We start from the raw sequence: 17,105 nt of genomic DNA, 5'->3' as shown, positions 1-17,105 counted from the left end.
CCTGACTGTTTGTACTGAACTCTGTAAATCCAGTTTTACTCTCTGTGCACCTGGAATAACCTGCAGAACGATCTAAAGACTCATTTTTGATTTGATGTCACCTCCAGCTGCTCCTCTTTAAGTTGATTCTTTTAATCCTAAATCTTTATTGCTCTGTTTATTAATAGCATTTTAATGTTGTTTGTTTTTTATCACCAACTTTTATCTAAATTTCTTATTTGTACGCCTACATCTTGTGTTTATTTCTACCTTTGCGGGGCTATAATGCAAACGCTGACGCAGAGTGTCTGAGTTTAAATACAGAATGACATGAAGGTAGCTGAAGGTGAGCTGGTGTGCTTGAGCTGCTACATGGAATTATTTTTATGGACAAAATTCTAAATATTTAACTTTAATGTAGTGCCGCAACACTTAATGCTAATCAATTGAAAACAGTGTCTGATTTCAGGGTCTTAAATGTGAATATTTTCTGATTTCTTTCCTCCTCTATGACAGTAAACTGAATGAACAATGATGAGAAAACATTCAACACATTACTTGACAGTGAAAGTAACCGTCACTTGCACCCTGCTTTGATATTTGAGTTTATAGGGATGAAATCAGTGATCACAGAAACATTTCAACATTCATTGTTTTTGTCTGAGGAGTTTTGTCATTTACTTTAAATCCATGTAAACTATACCTGAGTACAGGTAGCTAAATGTAATCTGTGTTAAAATATAGTTTAATCTATCTATTGTCAAAACAGCGTCATATCTCTGAAACAAACAAGTGTTATTTGAATGTTTTTACGTACACTGTAAAAGAAAAATCCTTAAAAAATGTTGACATTCTGGAAATAAGGGTACCAACAAAAACACGCTGACAGCCACAATATAGTGTAGCATCCAGAAACTGTAAAAATGGTAAAGGTCACTGCAAACATCTTTGAAGTAGTGACCTTAATGACTATTTTAATGTGGACAACAGTTTTGGTCTTTTTAATTTTTTACAGTTAACCTGTAAATACTTCCCTGTGCTCTCTAAAACTCTGTAAAAATCACATCACAGTAGTCGACAACAACAGTTAAAAATGATGCAGTTGTGCAGTCACATGTTGTAAAAGAGCAAATAATCTGTAAAAACACTGGTTATTTGATGTTATTTACATTTTTTGCATTTTTTATGGTTGACATGTAAATTAATACTTTTTCTAGGATTTTCACAAGATATTATTTGTAATTCCTTAAAACTGGGTAAAAATCACGATAATAAACATCAGTTACTATTTTTCAATCCTCAGCGGATTTTTCTCTGTATTTGTAAAATATTTAAGTTTTCCCTGATTTCAATACAGTTAAAACAGTGTAATTGTTCAAATATTGTAAAAGAACAAATCACAAATAGTAAATATACTGATGATTTGATGATTTGATGATTTGATGGTTTGATGTGGATTTTTAAATTTTTTTTTACAGTTTTGGCCATTTTTTAAATAATTGTGGTTAATATGTAAATTAATACTGTTTTATATGTTTTACAAGATATTTTCTGTTATTCTGTCGAATCAGAGTTACAAACATTATTTTTCAATCCTCAGTGTGTTGTTTTTTTTTAAAGTTTTTTTTTTGGCCTTTATTATTTAGGACAGTTGAAAGAGAGACAGGAAAGTGGGGGAGGGGCTGCAGCAAAGGGCCATTAGCGGGATTCGAACCCATGTCTGCTGCATCGGAGACTACAGCCCCGGTACCTGGGTCGCCAGCTAAAGCGGAGGCCAATGTGTTGTTTCTTTTAAATACATCTGTAAAATAATTCTATTTTTGTTGTTTTAAATAATATTTAAAAATATAGTGTAATTTACAATTGATAGTTGTAAACTGGCAGATTACAGTTTATTAAAATATTATTTGATGTGGATGTTATTATCAGTCTTGGTCTGTTTTTATGGATAACCAGTACATAAAAAAACTATTTCTGTGAATTTACTAGTTGTTTTCTTTAATTTAGCCAAACATGAAAAATCCGTAAAATAGCTGCAAATTGTGACACATTTAAAAAACCAACTTTTTGCTGCGTAGGTTGGAACCTGCTGATGAGCTCCGGCAGGCTTTGAGTCACGATCTGGTCGTGTTTGGAAACTCCTGGGTGTGACCTCCAAGCTGGGTGGAGGTGTAACCTCCAAGCTGGGTGGAGGTGTAACCACTAAAGCGTTCAAACAAGCTGATGTAAAACGTGTCTGACTGTGTTCAGCCTGTCAGAAGACAACACGACTGCAGCTGAGCTGTTTCTCTCCTCCTCTTCCTCTCACTCTTCGTCTGCGTGCACTCGTACGACATGGCATGGGTGGGGATTCCCTGTTCTACTCAAAGGCTGAAAGGGTGGAGATTTGTTCTGCAGCACAGAATAGAAACAATGTGGAGCAATAAAAAGGCCTTGAGCTGCTCTGTCCTGCTTTTACCTTCCAAGCTTTAGTCAAATCTGTTCACTGCGAATGTTTGGATCCACATTTAATGTATTTGTGTAGGAAGAATCTGTTACTATTTCAGTCTCACTGTCACTGTTTCCAATAAATCTTTTTAAGGTTAAGACAACCTTTAATATATTTATTCAACCAGTTGGAGGAGTTAGTTTTTCCTCTACAATCAAAGCTGTAGTTAATTACTATTTACCTAATGATCGGTAGCGTAAATATATGTTCAGTTGCTCTTCTATTTTCCTTAAAAGGAATGATTACTTGCTTATAATTATGAACTCAAGTTTTTAAGTTGACAACATTGAAATAATTAACTTGCTCCAATTAGGTTTTCTTCAGTAGTTTTGGGCTTTTTTGTGTTTTTGTTCATGTAGTAGCTTTTAAGAAATTAACACAACAACAATTTGCCTATTACAAGAGAATTTTTAACTTTAAGTGGTGATGGGCTGTTACAATATAAAGTAATCAGCGAGACATTGCTGGAGAACACATAGTGACTACAAACTCAGGATGGTATTGATTATCACTTAATCGATTTAAAAAATACCCATGCATGTCAGAAAATGTAGTTTTCCCCACCAGGAGCTTCTTAATGTTTTAACCCCACGGTGACCTGAGGAGGCGCTCATTCAGACTGCTGTCAGTTTTTTGTTGGCAAGCAGAGTGCATTGTGGGGGTTTAGCTGGAAACAGGCACCGTTAGAAAGTCTTTTGTGACATTTATTGCCCATCAGCTGGAGTTTTTCTTTTGTAGGCAAGTTAAGGTGCATGAAGGCAGCGTTAGCAGCCATGTCATGTGACTGCATGCAACTGTTACATGTAATGATGTCCACAGAGTTAATTTCATGTTATTGATTACTGATTGATTGGGCTGCCGATTTTTGGTTAAAAAAAGGTTTAAAATTTGTATCTATACTACGAACGGAGAGTGGTGGCGGCATCAGAGTTAAAGTCACATATTTTTAAAGTAGACTTTGTTTTCTGTAACTGGTTTAAAACAAATAATGATGATAATTGTAAGAATGCAGAATATTGGCTCAGATAGTAAAATAAAACAATGAGATAAGCCCTCAGCTGCTTTGCAGAGATGTAGAGAATGAAGTCACAACTCACTGTGTTGTTGTCATCTGAGCTCCTCTGTTCTATGTTTTGGCAGCTGGTCATGCCAAGCGCCTGCATGTACATGCATGTGAATCCCTCCTCGTGTTTACAAAGAGCCTAACGGAGCGACATCCCACACCGCATTGTAAACGCTAGATAGCAGTCCACAGCGTTCAGCTGGAGGCAACTTCCCATGTTTCCCTCCACTGAACAAAGCTCAGCTACACAGACGTCTGACAAACACAGGCTCAAACCAGAATCAACACTGGTCTGACTTTACAGATCTGGAGAACCCTATGAGCTCACCATAGTTAAACTATTGTTAAACAAAATGCCAAAATTACATCATTTGTCAGAGACAGAATCTGTAAGAATTGAAAAAAAAAAAAAAAGCTGGATTTTTGAATTGATCCTGTGTGACATGAGGTTAGATCAAGAAAAGCATCTGAGCTGAAAGTTGTGAAAACCATTAACTCTAAATTAACTTCATTAACTCTTCTGTGCACCTCTGTATTATTGACTCAGCTGCAGCCACTGTGACATAAATCCAGTTCACCTGAGCTGCAGGATGTTTTTGCACAGAGCAGATAGAAGAAAGAAGTGTTAAAATGTTAAGATATCTGTTTTATGCAGAGCCACTATTTTTCCAAGGTTGCTAACACCTTTCTTTTCATTTGTATTCATTAAAAAAAAAAAAAAACAAAAAAAAAACTTCTAAAATGAATATTTAAAGCAATTTAACTTGATTTACTCTTGTTTTCTGATTTATGGAATTCTAGCTATGTCATGCTGCACAAAGTATATTTCTAGCTTGTCTCTACTTGTAGTGGTGGTTGTGCTGTTTCCGTAGAGGTGCAGGACTTTATATTGCAGTGAAAAATGAGCCCTCGGTGTGTAAAAGAAAGAAAAAAAAAAAGCCCAAAAACTAGTTGGGGTTCAGAAGGTTAGAAGACAATTTCAGACATTTTATGTGTAAATTTTGGAGGAAAAAAACAACCAAAAACTGTTTGCAAGTGTTTGTTTCTACACTATTTACCCCGTCTGAACCCCCATAACTGCGGATGGGTTTGAAAGGCAAAATCACACCATTTATCAGAGACACAAAGTGTAAGAACACAAAAAATCTGTAGATTTTCCACGTTGCAGTTGTCCTTGAACTAATCTTGTGTGACATGAGGTTCTTTCAGGAAAAAACATCTCAGCCTAAAATTGTGATATTTTCATAACATCACTTTGTTGTACATGTTTCATTTGAAATGTGCTAAAAAATATACTGTTGGCTGTACGTAGATTCTGTAAAACACCAGAAATTCTGTATTCGTCGCCACAATGAGGAAGCAGTTAATGACTCGTCTGTGATCGACAGTCACATGATAAACATTCATGGACTTTTGGCTGAACTACAAACGAGAAATGAGGACTGCTTTTTTGGATTTTGTGCATAAATTGCACTCAAAACTTTTTACTCAGCTGATAACTTTACATGGGTTTAAGCTTTGACGCCATGTAATAGACGGTATTGTGCTCTGATTTAACCGAGTTTAGGACATTCTGGCCGACTGCAGATGGACAAGCTGTCACATCACAGTCTATTAAAATGTAGTTTGTGCTCTCCTGGATGCTGACTATCCTCCTCGTATCCTCAACAGCCGTCTCTCAGGCTAAATATAGACGTGAGCATGGAGCAGCCGTCTCGTCATATAGGTTTCCTGTTTCTGCGCCTTTCAACGCCTCCTGCAGTTTGAAGGGAATCTGATTGAGCAGGCTTCCTTGTTTTTGTTGTCACCTCGGAGTGGAGAGTCAGTTTCCTGTTGGAAACCAAGGTTGATTTTTTACTCTACAACGAGTAACGGAGCAAAAAAATGAGCACAATGACACACAAACTGTTTTCCTTTTACTGCAAATGAATGCTTTGTACACATGCTTTGTGTTGGGGGAGTGGCTGTAGAGGAGGATTAGGATTTCCAGGCAGCTGGTACATAGTTGGTCCGTGAGTCTCACACAGAACAGGGATGCTCTCGTCCCCTGCTCATCACAGGCCGGTTTCTCTAACAGCTTTTCAGTGACTCATGCAATGTAAGAGGCCCTACGAGAGCCCTGTCTTTGCCGCAGGTCTGATCCGTTTGCTGTTTCTGAGCTCGGAAGGGCTCAGAAACAGCAAAACAGTGCTGCGTACTGAAATATGCACAAGTCTGTGTCAGTGTGTTGCTGCAGGCAGATGGAACACAATCCACAAAGGCCTGTTTGTGTAACACATGCATAAGTTTGCAGGGATATTATGCACCTTGCAGACACTGCATAGCAGTTTATGATCTTGTCAGACTGGATTTTATGAGTCAGGATAGATAAGGTGGTGCTAATCTCAATAACTGGAAGCTAAATGGTACAATTGCTTTTCTTTTTGTTGTCAGACGTGCAGTGGAATCATTGGAATGCATGAGGAGGCTGCATTTTCTGACACAGTGCTCATTTTGCTCTGATTGTGGCCATTAAACTTATGTCTGCACATTATGAACCTTTCTCATGACTACAAACAACTGACAATTGATTTAGAGCTGCAATGATGGACAGAAAATAGATTTTGACTACTTTGACAAGCAAATGTTTAGCTAAGATATAGCAGTTTAAATGCAAAAATGCCCAAAACTCTGTGTTTCTTGGACCAAACAATACATAAAATGATGCAAGAAAGGGCTGTAGAAAGGTGTGATGGGTGTTTTTCAGTTGCAGTTATTAAATCCATTTTATTGGTGTCTGTACTCGTCTGACAAAACTGCTTGAATGGCTGCACTGCAGCATGTGGCTGATTCTGGAGTAAACACATATGAAGCTCTCATCCAGCCAGAAAAAGATTTCTCACCCACACTTGTCTTCAATGCAAGAAGAAAACAAACCAAATGCTTTGTTGAAAATGTAGTTTTTTGTTTGTTTTTTCATTTTTCAACGCCCAATTATTTAAAAAATCATTTTAAAAAAGGGCGCACGAACTCCCCACCACGATTAGGAGGCAGTTCATTCAAACTTTGTTTCTTGAGGGATTTTTTTGAAAATCTGCGAGTGAAACTGAACTGTGCACAAGCTTTAAGAGCTGAATAACTGTTTTCCTTTCAAATCTCAATTGTTCCTCCACGGAGAGAAATGTTTTCAGTTTATTGAGGGATCAGTTTCCTTGCTTTGTCACTCTCAGCTTTATTTAGTCAACACAATAAAATTACGTACATTTATTTTGTTTTATTCTTCTCGTTCACTCTCACGTGTCTGTTTTCTGATGTAGGATCCTGCTGCGCTCTAATCTCAGTCTTCCTTCTGTTTTTTTTTCATATTTCTCTTTTACCCCGTCACACATTTGGTTCCTCCTCTGCTCAGTATTTTTGAGTTTTGTCCGTATTTTTGTCTCCAACGCTGACTCACGTTGCCTTGTTTGTTCGTACCCGACCTAAACCTAAGTGTAATATCCTGTTTGCTTCATGTGAGTGAGCGTTGTTTGCTGTTCTAGCTGCACCTCTGTCACTCCTCTCATCTGTATCCTGTGTTGTCGTTGCTTTCTGTTGTTCACCCTGAAGTGGGAGAAAGTTGTCGCTGCCTCTTTTATCGGCCACATGAATCATTCTTTCACCTCCACTGTTTTGTTTTTACATCCGTCAGGTTTCAGACAGTTTATTTGACAAATGCTTTTGCCGTCGGGACCTTCTGAAGAATGCAGCTGAGGCGTATCGCAGCCACGTCTGCTGCAGCTTCGCCTTTAACTCAACCTAAAACCTGCAGACGCACGCCGTCGCCGTGCACAGCCAACGATTTGTGTTTCATTTACATGTTTGGCTGCAGTCCAGGGCCTGTGTGACTTTTCCGTCCTCTACACTCAGCAAGATACGGTGATGGTTATTTATGTTAGTCTTTGCCGCTGTGCTCCACTTCCCCTCATGTCCTGACCAGGATGCTGATGTTCAGTGATCGATTTCTGATTTTGGGGTTGACGTTTGAATTACTCAGCAGAGGTCTTGGAAGATGTGTGACAGTTGAGTAACACTGAAAAGGTAACTCACTGGAAGGTGATGTGGTTCAAAAAAAGAAAAGAAAATCACCATTTCCAATGTGAAGTAGCCGATGAATCAAGGTGCACAGCTTTACTATCAACACTTTCATGAAAAAACAGAAATTAGAACATTTACGCACATTAAATAAATAAGAATATAGGAATTATACGACCTTGATGCACATGAACCCTCTCAATCACATTCGGAGGTTCTTTCTTTCTTTCTTTGTCACTGACAAACTATAACTGTAAAAACAGGTTGAATGCTCACATTTTCATCATCCAAACACTATTTAAAATCTTTTTTCATACCATGATTTACAGATTTTCTTGGTCAAATCTGAATATTTTTTGAGGTTGGTTCAATGGAAGAAGCAACCTTAATGCATCGTCTTTTTGAATTTTGAATGACTTTCCTGTAATATATTAATCAGCAATAAAAATAAAAACTCATTGCAGCTCTACATAAAGTCACCTGCTGTTTTTTAAGGGTTTTTTTCAGCCCTTAAATTTCTGTGACTGTTAAAGTGTGTAATTTCTTTGACCACATCAATTTTGCATGTCAGTTTTGTTCAGTTGTTCAGTTACAATAAACAATTTAGTGTGACTAAACTAATGATGATAACAAATGAAGCCCTGTTTTCCTGCTGTATTGTTGCGCCGTAGATACCATTTTCAGTAAATCTAGTTCAAACACCAGATTAAGTCATTCCATGGTGTTGTTTCTTAAATTAAACACCCATTTTGAACATGATTGCAGGTTTCACCCTATTTTATTTACTCTATCTGAGCATTAAAGATGTTAAACAAAGCATATCCATAAACCTTTTATGAAATTTACCAATTTTCATAGAAGCAGACTCTTAAAACGTCACTTTAAAATATTTATTTAGAGGAGTAAAACGTGATGCTTAGTCCTTGAGTTCTGCAATAATATCAGTTATTTTTATTATTACAGTGGGAAGGACTTTGATCTTTGGACATTTAAATCTCAACGAATGCAAAACACTGAAATGAGGAAGCACACGCTGGTACAATCTCTGTCTTTGTGCATGTACATCAAACTGAAAGCCTTCCTGGTCCTCCTGACCTTCGCCTGTATTTAAACGCACCGTCCAGCAGCACTCGCTCAAGTGCATCAGCGTGACAGTGTTTCGGCAGAATCCTGCAGCGCGTTCAGCAACAGCGGCGAGCTCAAGATGAGCTGCTGCACCATCGGCTCCGTTATGTTTGGTCAAGATCGCCTCTTTAATTCTGTCTCCAAAAAGAGATGAAAGCTGGAGGTAGCTGGACTGACAAAACAAGGTGACCAACAGCAGCTAGTGATGCTCAACTGATATGGTGTCACAGCTGCATCATATTGGAAAAAAATGACATTTTATTTAGTTTTGCGGTATCTGCACACCCACCGGCTGCTTCATTGCACACACCTCTGAACTCTAACACAGTCCAACACAACAGCTCCACCATCGATTCTAATGCTGCAAAGCATCTACGTTTTCAGTTTTCTTTGTCAAAAAGGTGATAATTCTGCTTAATGTTTGCTGCTGAGGTCGTAGTGGTATTTTGCTATACTGCAGTAGTGTTAGTAATAAAAAGCCCTGCTCATTTATGTGAGTGTGGTGGACAACATATTAGGAATACGATATAAAGCAGTACAGTGCACCATGTACTCTCACCTTAATTACAACAGTAAAGAAGAATTATCAGCTTTATGGCAACGTCAAGAAATGTGAACAGAAGTTTGATTGAAGTAGAATTCATAGCAGAGTTGTTGTATTAGGTTGCATTAGATTTCACAATGTGAAAAAATACAGTCATTCAAGATTGATTTTGTAGCTGCAAAGAAAATACAGAAAGCAGTTTGGATCTGGTTTAACAAAGTCATACAAAATAATTTTGTTTTGTTTTGTTTTGTTTTGTTGCTTTTTGTGATCTGGCTTTGCACTCATATAGATACTTTGGTGCTGATTTAAATGGTCAAACAAATTAGTCAGCATCAGTTACAAGAAGCTGATGAGAGTGCTGCTGTTGTTGTTGTTTGTTTTGTAGCTGAACTATTTCTACACAAGTGATTGTTTTCAGTGTTTCTGTTGTGCACATGTGGAGGTTGCACGTCAGCAAACTCCCTTTCTTTTGGGCGCTGCGATAGTTCATCTAGTTGAGCTGGCGATCCATGTGCAGGGGCTATAGTCCTCGATGCAGTGGTCATGGGTTCGAGTCCCGCTCATGGCCCTTTTCTGCAAGTCCTTCGCTCATTCATCTCCCCCACTTTCCTGTCTGTCTCTCTCTCGACTGTCCTGTCTATAAAAATTTTTTAAAAAGGCAGAAAATAGCTTAAAAAAACAAACATACAAACTCACTGTCTTTTAAATGAACCTTACAAAAAGCAAACAGCCCGGTGTCTCCCAGAACGCTTAAATCAGAGTAAATGTGTTCCATCACACAGCCTGCTTTGTATTTCTAGCAAGGCTTGTTCATAGAGATGCAGGACTTTATATTGTAGTGAAAAATGAGCCCTCAGTGAATAACAATGTGACAAGAGCAGAACAGAACATGGTAACCTTCATTAAGGGAGGATTTATTGCATTATTTTAATTTAAACTGTATTAATTCTGGTTTAAATGTGCTGTAGCTTATGAACGAGCAAATAAAGAAATGGTGCGTTTCCTGATTTTGGAACAGAAACAGAAAAATATTTTTTGTCATACTTTTTCTGCCAACTGCAGCTCTACCTTTTCACCTCCTTACTGTTTATCTCTGAACATGTAAAAATGTTTTTTTTAACATGCTGGGGCTTGGGCTGCAGGTGTCTCAGTGGTTAGCACCGTTAGCGCCTCGAGATTTCAGTGTTTGTGATTTGACAGCAAATGTGCTGAAATAAGGACAGAAACGTTGGAGTGGACACTGAGCTGACTGAACATTAAAGCTCTGTTTGTATAAATGTAAATCATGATTCTAACTCGTGCCTTCCTGTGTTTCATTCCAGGTCCATTATCCAGATGTGGAGAGAGTGGAGTGGCTGAATAAGGTACAAACACTGACTTTATCTGATTCACCCACTCGCCCACCGCTCTGCATCTTTCTCCAGCAGTATGTCAGCCGACAGAGGCTGACAGGTAGAGTTTATAAATAGGATGTGAATGTGGAGCTCTCAGAGACCCTGACCTAGTGCTTCAGCTCCCTGGGGAGAGAAAAGAGAAAGATGGAGGTGAAGCGAAAGCGATGGAGGGATATATGAAGAGAGCCAGAGAGAGACAGGCCCACTTACTGTAAATGTTCAGAGCTACTACCAGTAAAAAGTTAATGGATGAGCAGGAAAATAGCTTTTTAATGTCCAAACCTGGCTCCCTGATGCTCACGTTTGCAGTCAGATTGTATTTGTCTGTTGGGGTTGTTTACGGATGCAGAGAGTCTGATCCACTGGGGCCGATAAAAAGGATTAATGCTCCTGTAAAGCATTGCAATAGTTGGTGATCAATGTCGTCGATGACTTGATGTTTGAAGACTGAAGATGGAGCACAATCACAAGGCTTTTTTTCTGATGGCTTGATAAAGTAAATTAAGAAATATCTGAAGCGTTCGAATTTACTTTAAAATATTTGAATCATTGCATGTTTTATTAGTGCTCCTCTACGTTTATGATCCATAATTAATAATACAGATTACATATCCAGTACCATTAAAGTCTGTATGCCTTTAGAAAATATTTTTTGAAAAATGTTTGAGCTTTTTGATATTAATAGTAATGAAATAAATAATCATCTGAACCACAAGACCCATCGGCTGGCATGTTATCCTTTAAAAATAACACCATTAATCACAGCCAAAAGGTGTAAAAAAACAGAAATAATTGTCAGATTTTCAACTTTCAGATTGTCCTTGAACAATCTTGTGCTATTCTGTCAGGAAATTTAACCAAATCTGAGCTTAAAATTGTGATATTTTGTCAAAATCATGTTTTTTGAAATGTCTCATTTAAACATTTGCCAAAAAATAAAGCGTTTGCAGAAATCATATTGAGTAAAAAACTAAAAATCCTGTGTTCCTCAGCACAACTGTAATGCCATTAAGCACTCAGCTGTGACCGACGGTCAAGTGGCAAAAATGCTGGGACTTGATTTTGGCTGATCTGCAGGTAGTTTTTACAGAGAGGAGACAAATGAGAAGTAAAAAGAATAATATCTATCGTATGTGGAGTCACTATTGTTTCCTCTGTCACCTCTGAAAAATGTCAAACATGTTGATTCCAGTTTTTCTTTCAGCTTTATGAGATAAATAATCAAAGAAAATCAACTTTCAAATTATTATTATTTTTATTATTATTTCAATGATTCGTGGCAATATAACTTTGATGCACAAGACATTTGTGAGTCCTCTCTCCTTGTTTTCATGCTTGTGCTGTTTCCATAGAGGTGCAGGATTTTATATTCCAGTGAAAAATAAGCCACAGTGTGAATAAAAATGTGACAGGAGCTAAAAAAGAAACTGCTTGGTGTTCAGAAGGTTCGTGTATATTTGTTCCATCATGGATGAACCGTTCGTCTTTTAAGACATCCCTCGTCCTGATATGAACATGTCTGAATGCTGAAATAATTTGTTTTGCTACGTGACAGTAAATTAATCAGTGGCAGCTCTGATTATTTTCCTGATGTCGCTTTTGAGTTTTGAGTCACCTCAGAACTCAAAATATTCGGATGTTTTTCTGAGTTCAATAAAAAGCTTTTCCCTCTTTTCTCTCTTTGCTAAGAATGTAAACAAGTTTGTTCTCAGCAGTAGAACAGATGAGTTCTAGGGTTGTTCTGTCCACATATCCAGATGTTTCGATGCTGCTGATGTGTCCATGTGGGCAAAGGATTTGGACAGAGGTGTAAAATGCACTGCTGAAGACTTACTTTAATGTCTTGTTTACCTGTGGTGTGATTTATTTTATTGAAGGAACACATTGTGTGCTGCACACTATGAATATTAACATTCTGCAACAATACGTGACACAGAAGAGAAAATAATTATTCCATTGTACCTCTAATGCCTAATAATTGTAGACAGCAAGTGGTTGATGCAAACAAAGCAAAGCCCATCAATATGTTAAGTATTCAGATTACATAAAGCTATTTCAAATGGTGTTGTACCTGCTATTACTCCTCAACTGTACCGATAAATATATGTTTGTACAGTTACAGAGCATATGAAAAGATGAAAATCACCTTTTTATCTTCTCCGTATGGTTTTCTTTACGTGCTGGAAGATGAGTCATGAAAGAAAAACATGTCCTACTACTGAATATGTAACTTTGATGTACAGAAATGAATTTTAAGATGTTAAATCAAAGACTGGAGATTAATTTCAAAGGAATTAAATCAATTAAAGGTGAAAAAGTGTGCAAAGGAGGCGACAGTAGATATCACAAATACACTAAACAACTAAAAATTAATCAATAGCAAGTTCCAGTCCTAAAAATATGCATGTATAATGATCAGTGTATCCCCCCCCAATACATTCAAGTACATTTATTATTCAATGCAAATACAAAACACTGATCTCTGCACTGTGTCTCAGTTGAACCAAACCAGTAGTTTGTAAACCACGAGGTCTGCAGATGTTCCAATGATGTGTCAAGCTGCAGAAACTTCAGACCTTCAGAGGTTTATCTGTCAGATTCTTCCTCCTGCTTCATCTTTCTGCCTTCTCTTTCTGTCTCCGCCTTCAGACGGTGAAGCAGATGTGGCCATTCATCTGCCAGTTCGTGGACAAGCTGTTCAGAGAGACCATCGAGCCGGCGGTGAAGGGCGCCAACCCTCATCTCAGCTCCTTCTGCTTCACCAAGATCGACATGGGCGACAAGGTGACCAGATAACAGCAGGATGATGCATTCACTCTTTGTTACTCAGATGTGCACCAGAGGATCACACAGACACCAAATTAATGCTGCGTTGAATAGCTTTTTTGTGCAGCTGCCTGGTCAAAATATAAAATACATGTTAAGGATAAATGGAAAAATCTTGGTTGTTTGTGCTCGAACATGGAACAAATGACTGTTGTGGACCTTTAGCTGCTCTGAGGCTCTAACAGAGTGGAGGCGTTCACATCTTTCTATTCTCGTCTGCTTTGTTGCTGTTGAACTCTGACCACTCGCACAAACTCATCTCTCAAATTCAAAATACTATTTGCGGGAGAACGAAAGCAGTTTTTTAATCAGAGCTGAAAAGTTTTCCTCCTCTTTAGCTGCCAAGAAGGTTTCTTTCTCTTCGAACTTCAACAACGTACTCAGCTCACGAGTTGGAATTATATGTGGCTTATTAAAAACAGCAGATATGAACGTTTTAGCCGGGCTGGTTAATATGTATGTTATCTAGAGATGAAAAAAGTCAGCTACCTGCTAGCATTAATAGCCTAAATGAATTAGAAAGAAACATGAAAAGCTTGTGTTTGCAGCATTTTAAGTCGTTCTAACCTTGTTGTTTTGCACTGAAATGATAAGAACAGGATGCACATTTTCATATCATTTCTAAAAACAAGTCAACAAATTGCAGCCACACAGTGTCAGTTCGGGAGGCATGATGCAGGAAAAAAACATTTCTGTGAGATGCATTGTTGGATGAAAACAATCAGATATACCTGCAAAGAACTTATTTTTTTTAAAAAGAGCTCATGAAAAGCCGTTTGGAATCCTTCCCACATGTTGTCATGCTGACAAACATTTAAAACAGGTCATTGTGTATCACATCAATGTTCTGCTTTTAATTCTGCTCCACCATCTCTGGTTTGCCTGAAGTTCTTATAAAGTATTTATAAAGATATTTGTGAAATTTTGGCTTTATACATACATACATACGTGTGTGTATTTTGATTATGTATGTATATATTATTTTTTAAATTATATATATGTTTTTGATTTTATATATATATAAAAATAATGGAGTAATCCTGGAATGTTGTTGCTCTTTCCTCCTTATTAAAGCAACACTGGAGATCGTCTGAACAATGAGAATGTAGTCATTTGAAAGAACGTCGACCAGATAAATACTTTTACCTCCTCGTCACCTTCACCTGTTGTGTCCTGTGTGTGTGTTTCTGCAGCCGCTGAGAGTGAACGGAGTGAAAGTTTACACAGAAAACGTGGACAAGAGGCAGGTCATCATGGACCTGCAGATCAGGTAAACATTCATAAACTCTCACACAGGGATTTCATTTCCTTTTTCATTGCGTTTAATGCTTTCCAATTATTATTTATTCATCCAGGACTTGCTTTAAATGCAGAAAAGCGTCTCCACCTTTGATTATTCTGCTGATTCTGGCAGAAAAATGTGATTTGTATCAAACATCCAACACAAAAGCTAAAATTTACACCTGAATGGAGAAATATTTGTCCCATGATATCCATCTGTAAAATCCTGCCAGAAATGCTCACCAGAGCGCCAAGTGTGGATTAATCCACCACTGAAAATAGTCCCCAACTTTTTTACAACTCTTTATGTATTAAATTGGCCGACAGGTTCCGCTTTAGTCGAAGCTCAACATTACAAACGGACATAAACACATCGTAGGATTTCTTTAAAAGTGCTTCTGCTGTTGTCTGATTGTGATGAATGTGAGGTGTGTATTCATGTGTTCTCTTCTTTCTTCTCTTGCTGTCATGGTAATCCACTGTTTTATTGCGTTTCTCTTCAGTTTCGTTGGGAATACAGAGATTGACGTGGACATCAAGAAGTACTACTGCAGGGCTGGAATCAAGAGCATACAAGTAAGAGTCAATTATGTGTTTCATGTATCGAATAACATTTAAAACTGTCATTTTTATTCTAGATTCATGTAAACTGAAAGGTCCTGTTTGTGCTGTTTTAGTTATTGAACATAGAAGTTTATTATTGAATAGTTAATTGACAGAAAATGAATAGGCAACAAATTTGAGAGCTGATGAATCATCAGTAGAAGTAAATGAGAAAAATAAATGAGAATTGTAATTTATTTGTGTTTTATATCACTGCAAGCTGAAATCAATCAACATTAGAAGTTGTCTTGAACATTTCTTTTAAGAGTTGTCTGACATTTCAAACATTTAAAAGTCTACCATTTCCAAACTAGCTCATTTAAATCTTCTAGACTTTGATCCAGCGGCTGATTAAACCATCTTCCTTTAGTGCTCACAAACTGAGCTGGTTTCATCTTTTAAATAGAACGACCTGCAAACCGCCCTCAAACGAGACCTCTTCACACTCCTTGAATTTTTAAAAACTGTATTTTTCCCATGTTCTTTATGACACTTGTAATTGAAAAAGAGAGAGAATGAGATTACTTGATGAAATAAGATGTTTTGCTTAAACTATGCAAATCAGCAGATTTACTGATTCACTGGGAGTTTATTTATTTATTGAAAGCTGAAAAAAGCCTGACATCCCTGAAATATAATTAGAAAACTAAATAATCAAATGAAAGATGTGGCTCAGTCAGGACACCTCCAGGTGGGACATTGTTTGGGCGGCACGCTCCAAAAAGAATTAAATTAGCTGAACAGAAAAATGTTTGAAGTTATAACCATTATTCTGAACGGCTGCGTCGACATAATCATGAACATCAACTTGATGTTGTCTGAATTTTAAACTCTGATTTCTATGACAGCTGATTTAAAACTCAACTAAGTTGTAATTTCTTAATTAAATTGACTTATATTTCTTTTCCTTGAGTTCAATCTACTCCCCCATCTAGTTATAAACACCTAATTTATCTTAAATTTGCCGTCTTCATTATGCTAATTAAGTGCATAAAAAACCTTTTTAAATAACACAAAACAACAAGTTGGAACAACTTATTTTTTGTGAGTAATTGACCTAAAAACTTTTTTCTATGCAATCAACGATTCAGTAAATTATCATGAAAAATACCTTTTGATTGAAGAGGAAAAGATAATTCTTGTAACTCAATATAATTTGTTGGTTGAACATTAATTTATTAGACAAAACTCAGAATGATAAAAGCAAAATTCTATTTTCTTTTCTTTTCTTTTCTTTTCTTTTCTTCTAAAATTGAGACTAAACATTATTTTATAGATGCATGATTAATCTCCCTGTGCAGCGTGGCTTCTCATCTGCTGACAGTAGATTTCTTTCATCAGCAAAGCATGCTCAGTGGAATACAAGAGTCTAATATTATAAAATACAACAGAATGAGACAATGCTATACACAAAAGCATCAACATTATACCATGAAAATAAGAATTTGTTGCAGCTTCTGAATGATTTCTTTGCTGTCCTTGTTTTCTGTTAACTTATTTCAGATTTGTAAAACAACCATCAGATGATTGATCGATTACCAGCATGGCAGGTTATTAGGTGTGATATTAAAACATTTTTAGACTGTTGGTGTTGTTATGTTGTCAACAGATTCCTGATAAAATCATTTAAAACATTTCCTGCTTTGGCTGTGATGGCTCCTTCTTTAGTCACCACCTGATCAGTTACACATTGAGTATTGGCCAATCAGCTGATTTAGTGAAGCATAAGAAAACAGAAATCCATCCATC

The 17,105-nt window shown here is 37.1% G+C and overlaps 1 protein-coding gene across 2 annotated transcripts in view; it reads left to right on the top strand.

The window, feature by feature from the left end:
• The window catches only part of LOC103364078 (extended synaptotagmin-2-A-like), a 63,083-nt gene that overhangs the window by 10,841 nt on the left and 35,137 nt on the right, over positions 1 to 17,105 (top strand). For both annotated transcript variants that reach the window (XM_008291084.1, XM_008291085.1), the window contains exons 3-6: positions 10,575 to 10,616; positions 13,296 to 13,430; positions 14,666 to 14,742; positions 15,257 to 15,329. In XM_008291084.1, the coding sequence (XP_008289306.1) occupies positions 10,575 to 10,616; positions 13,296 to 13,430; positions 14,666 to 14,742; positions 15,257 to 15,329 (327 nt within the window). The remainder of the gene's footprint in view (positions 1 to 10,574; positions 10,617 to 13,295; positions 13,431 to 14,665; positions 14,743 to 15,256; positions 15,330 to 17,105) is intronic.

Source organism: Stegastes partitus, unplaced genomic scaffold (genome assembly GCF_000690725.1).
Source record: "Stegastes partitus isolate 25-593 unplaced genomic scaffold, Stegastes_partitus-1.0.2 Scaffold715, whole genome shotgun sequence".
NCBI classification, from domain to species: domain Eukaryota; kingdom Metazoa; phylum Chordata; class Actinopteri; family Pomacentridae; genus Stegastes; species Stegastes partitus.
This window is presented reverse-complemented; position numbering and strand designations above follow the sequence as displayed.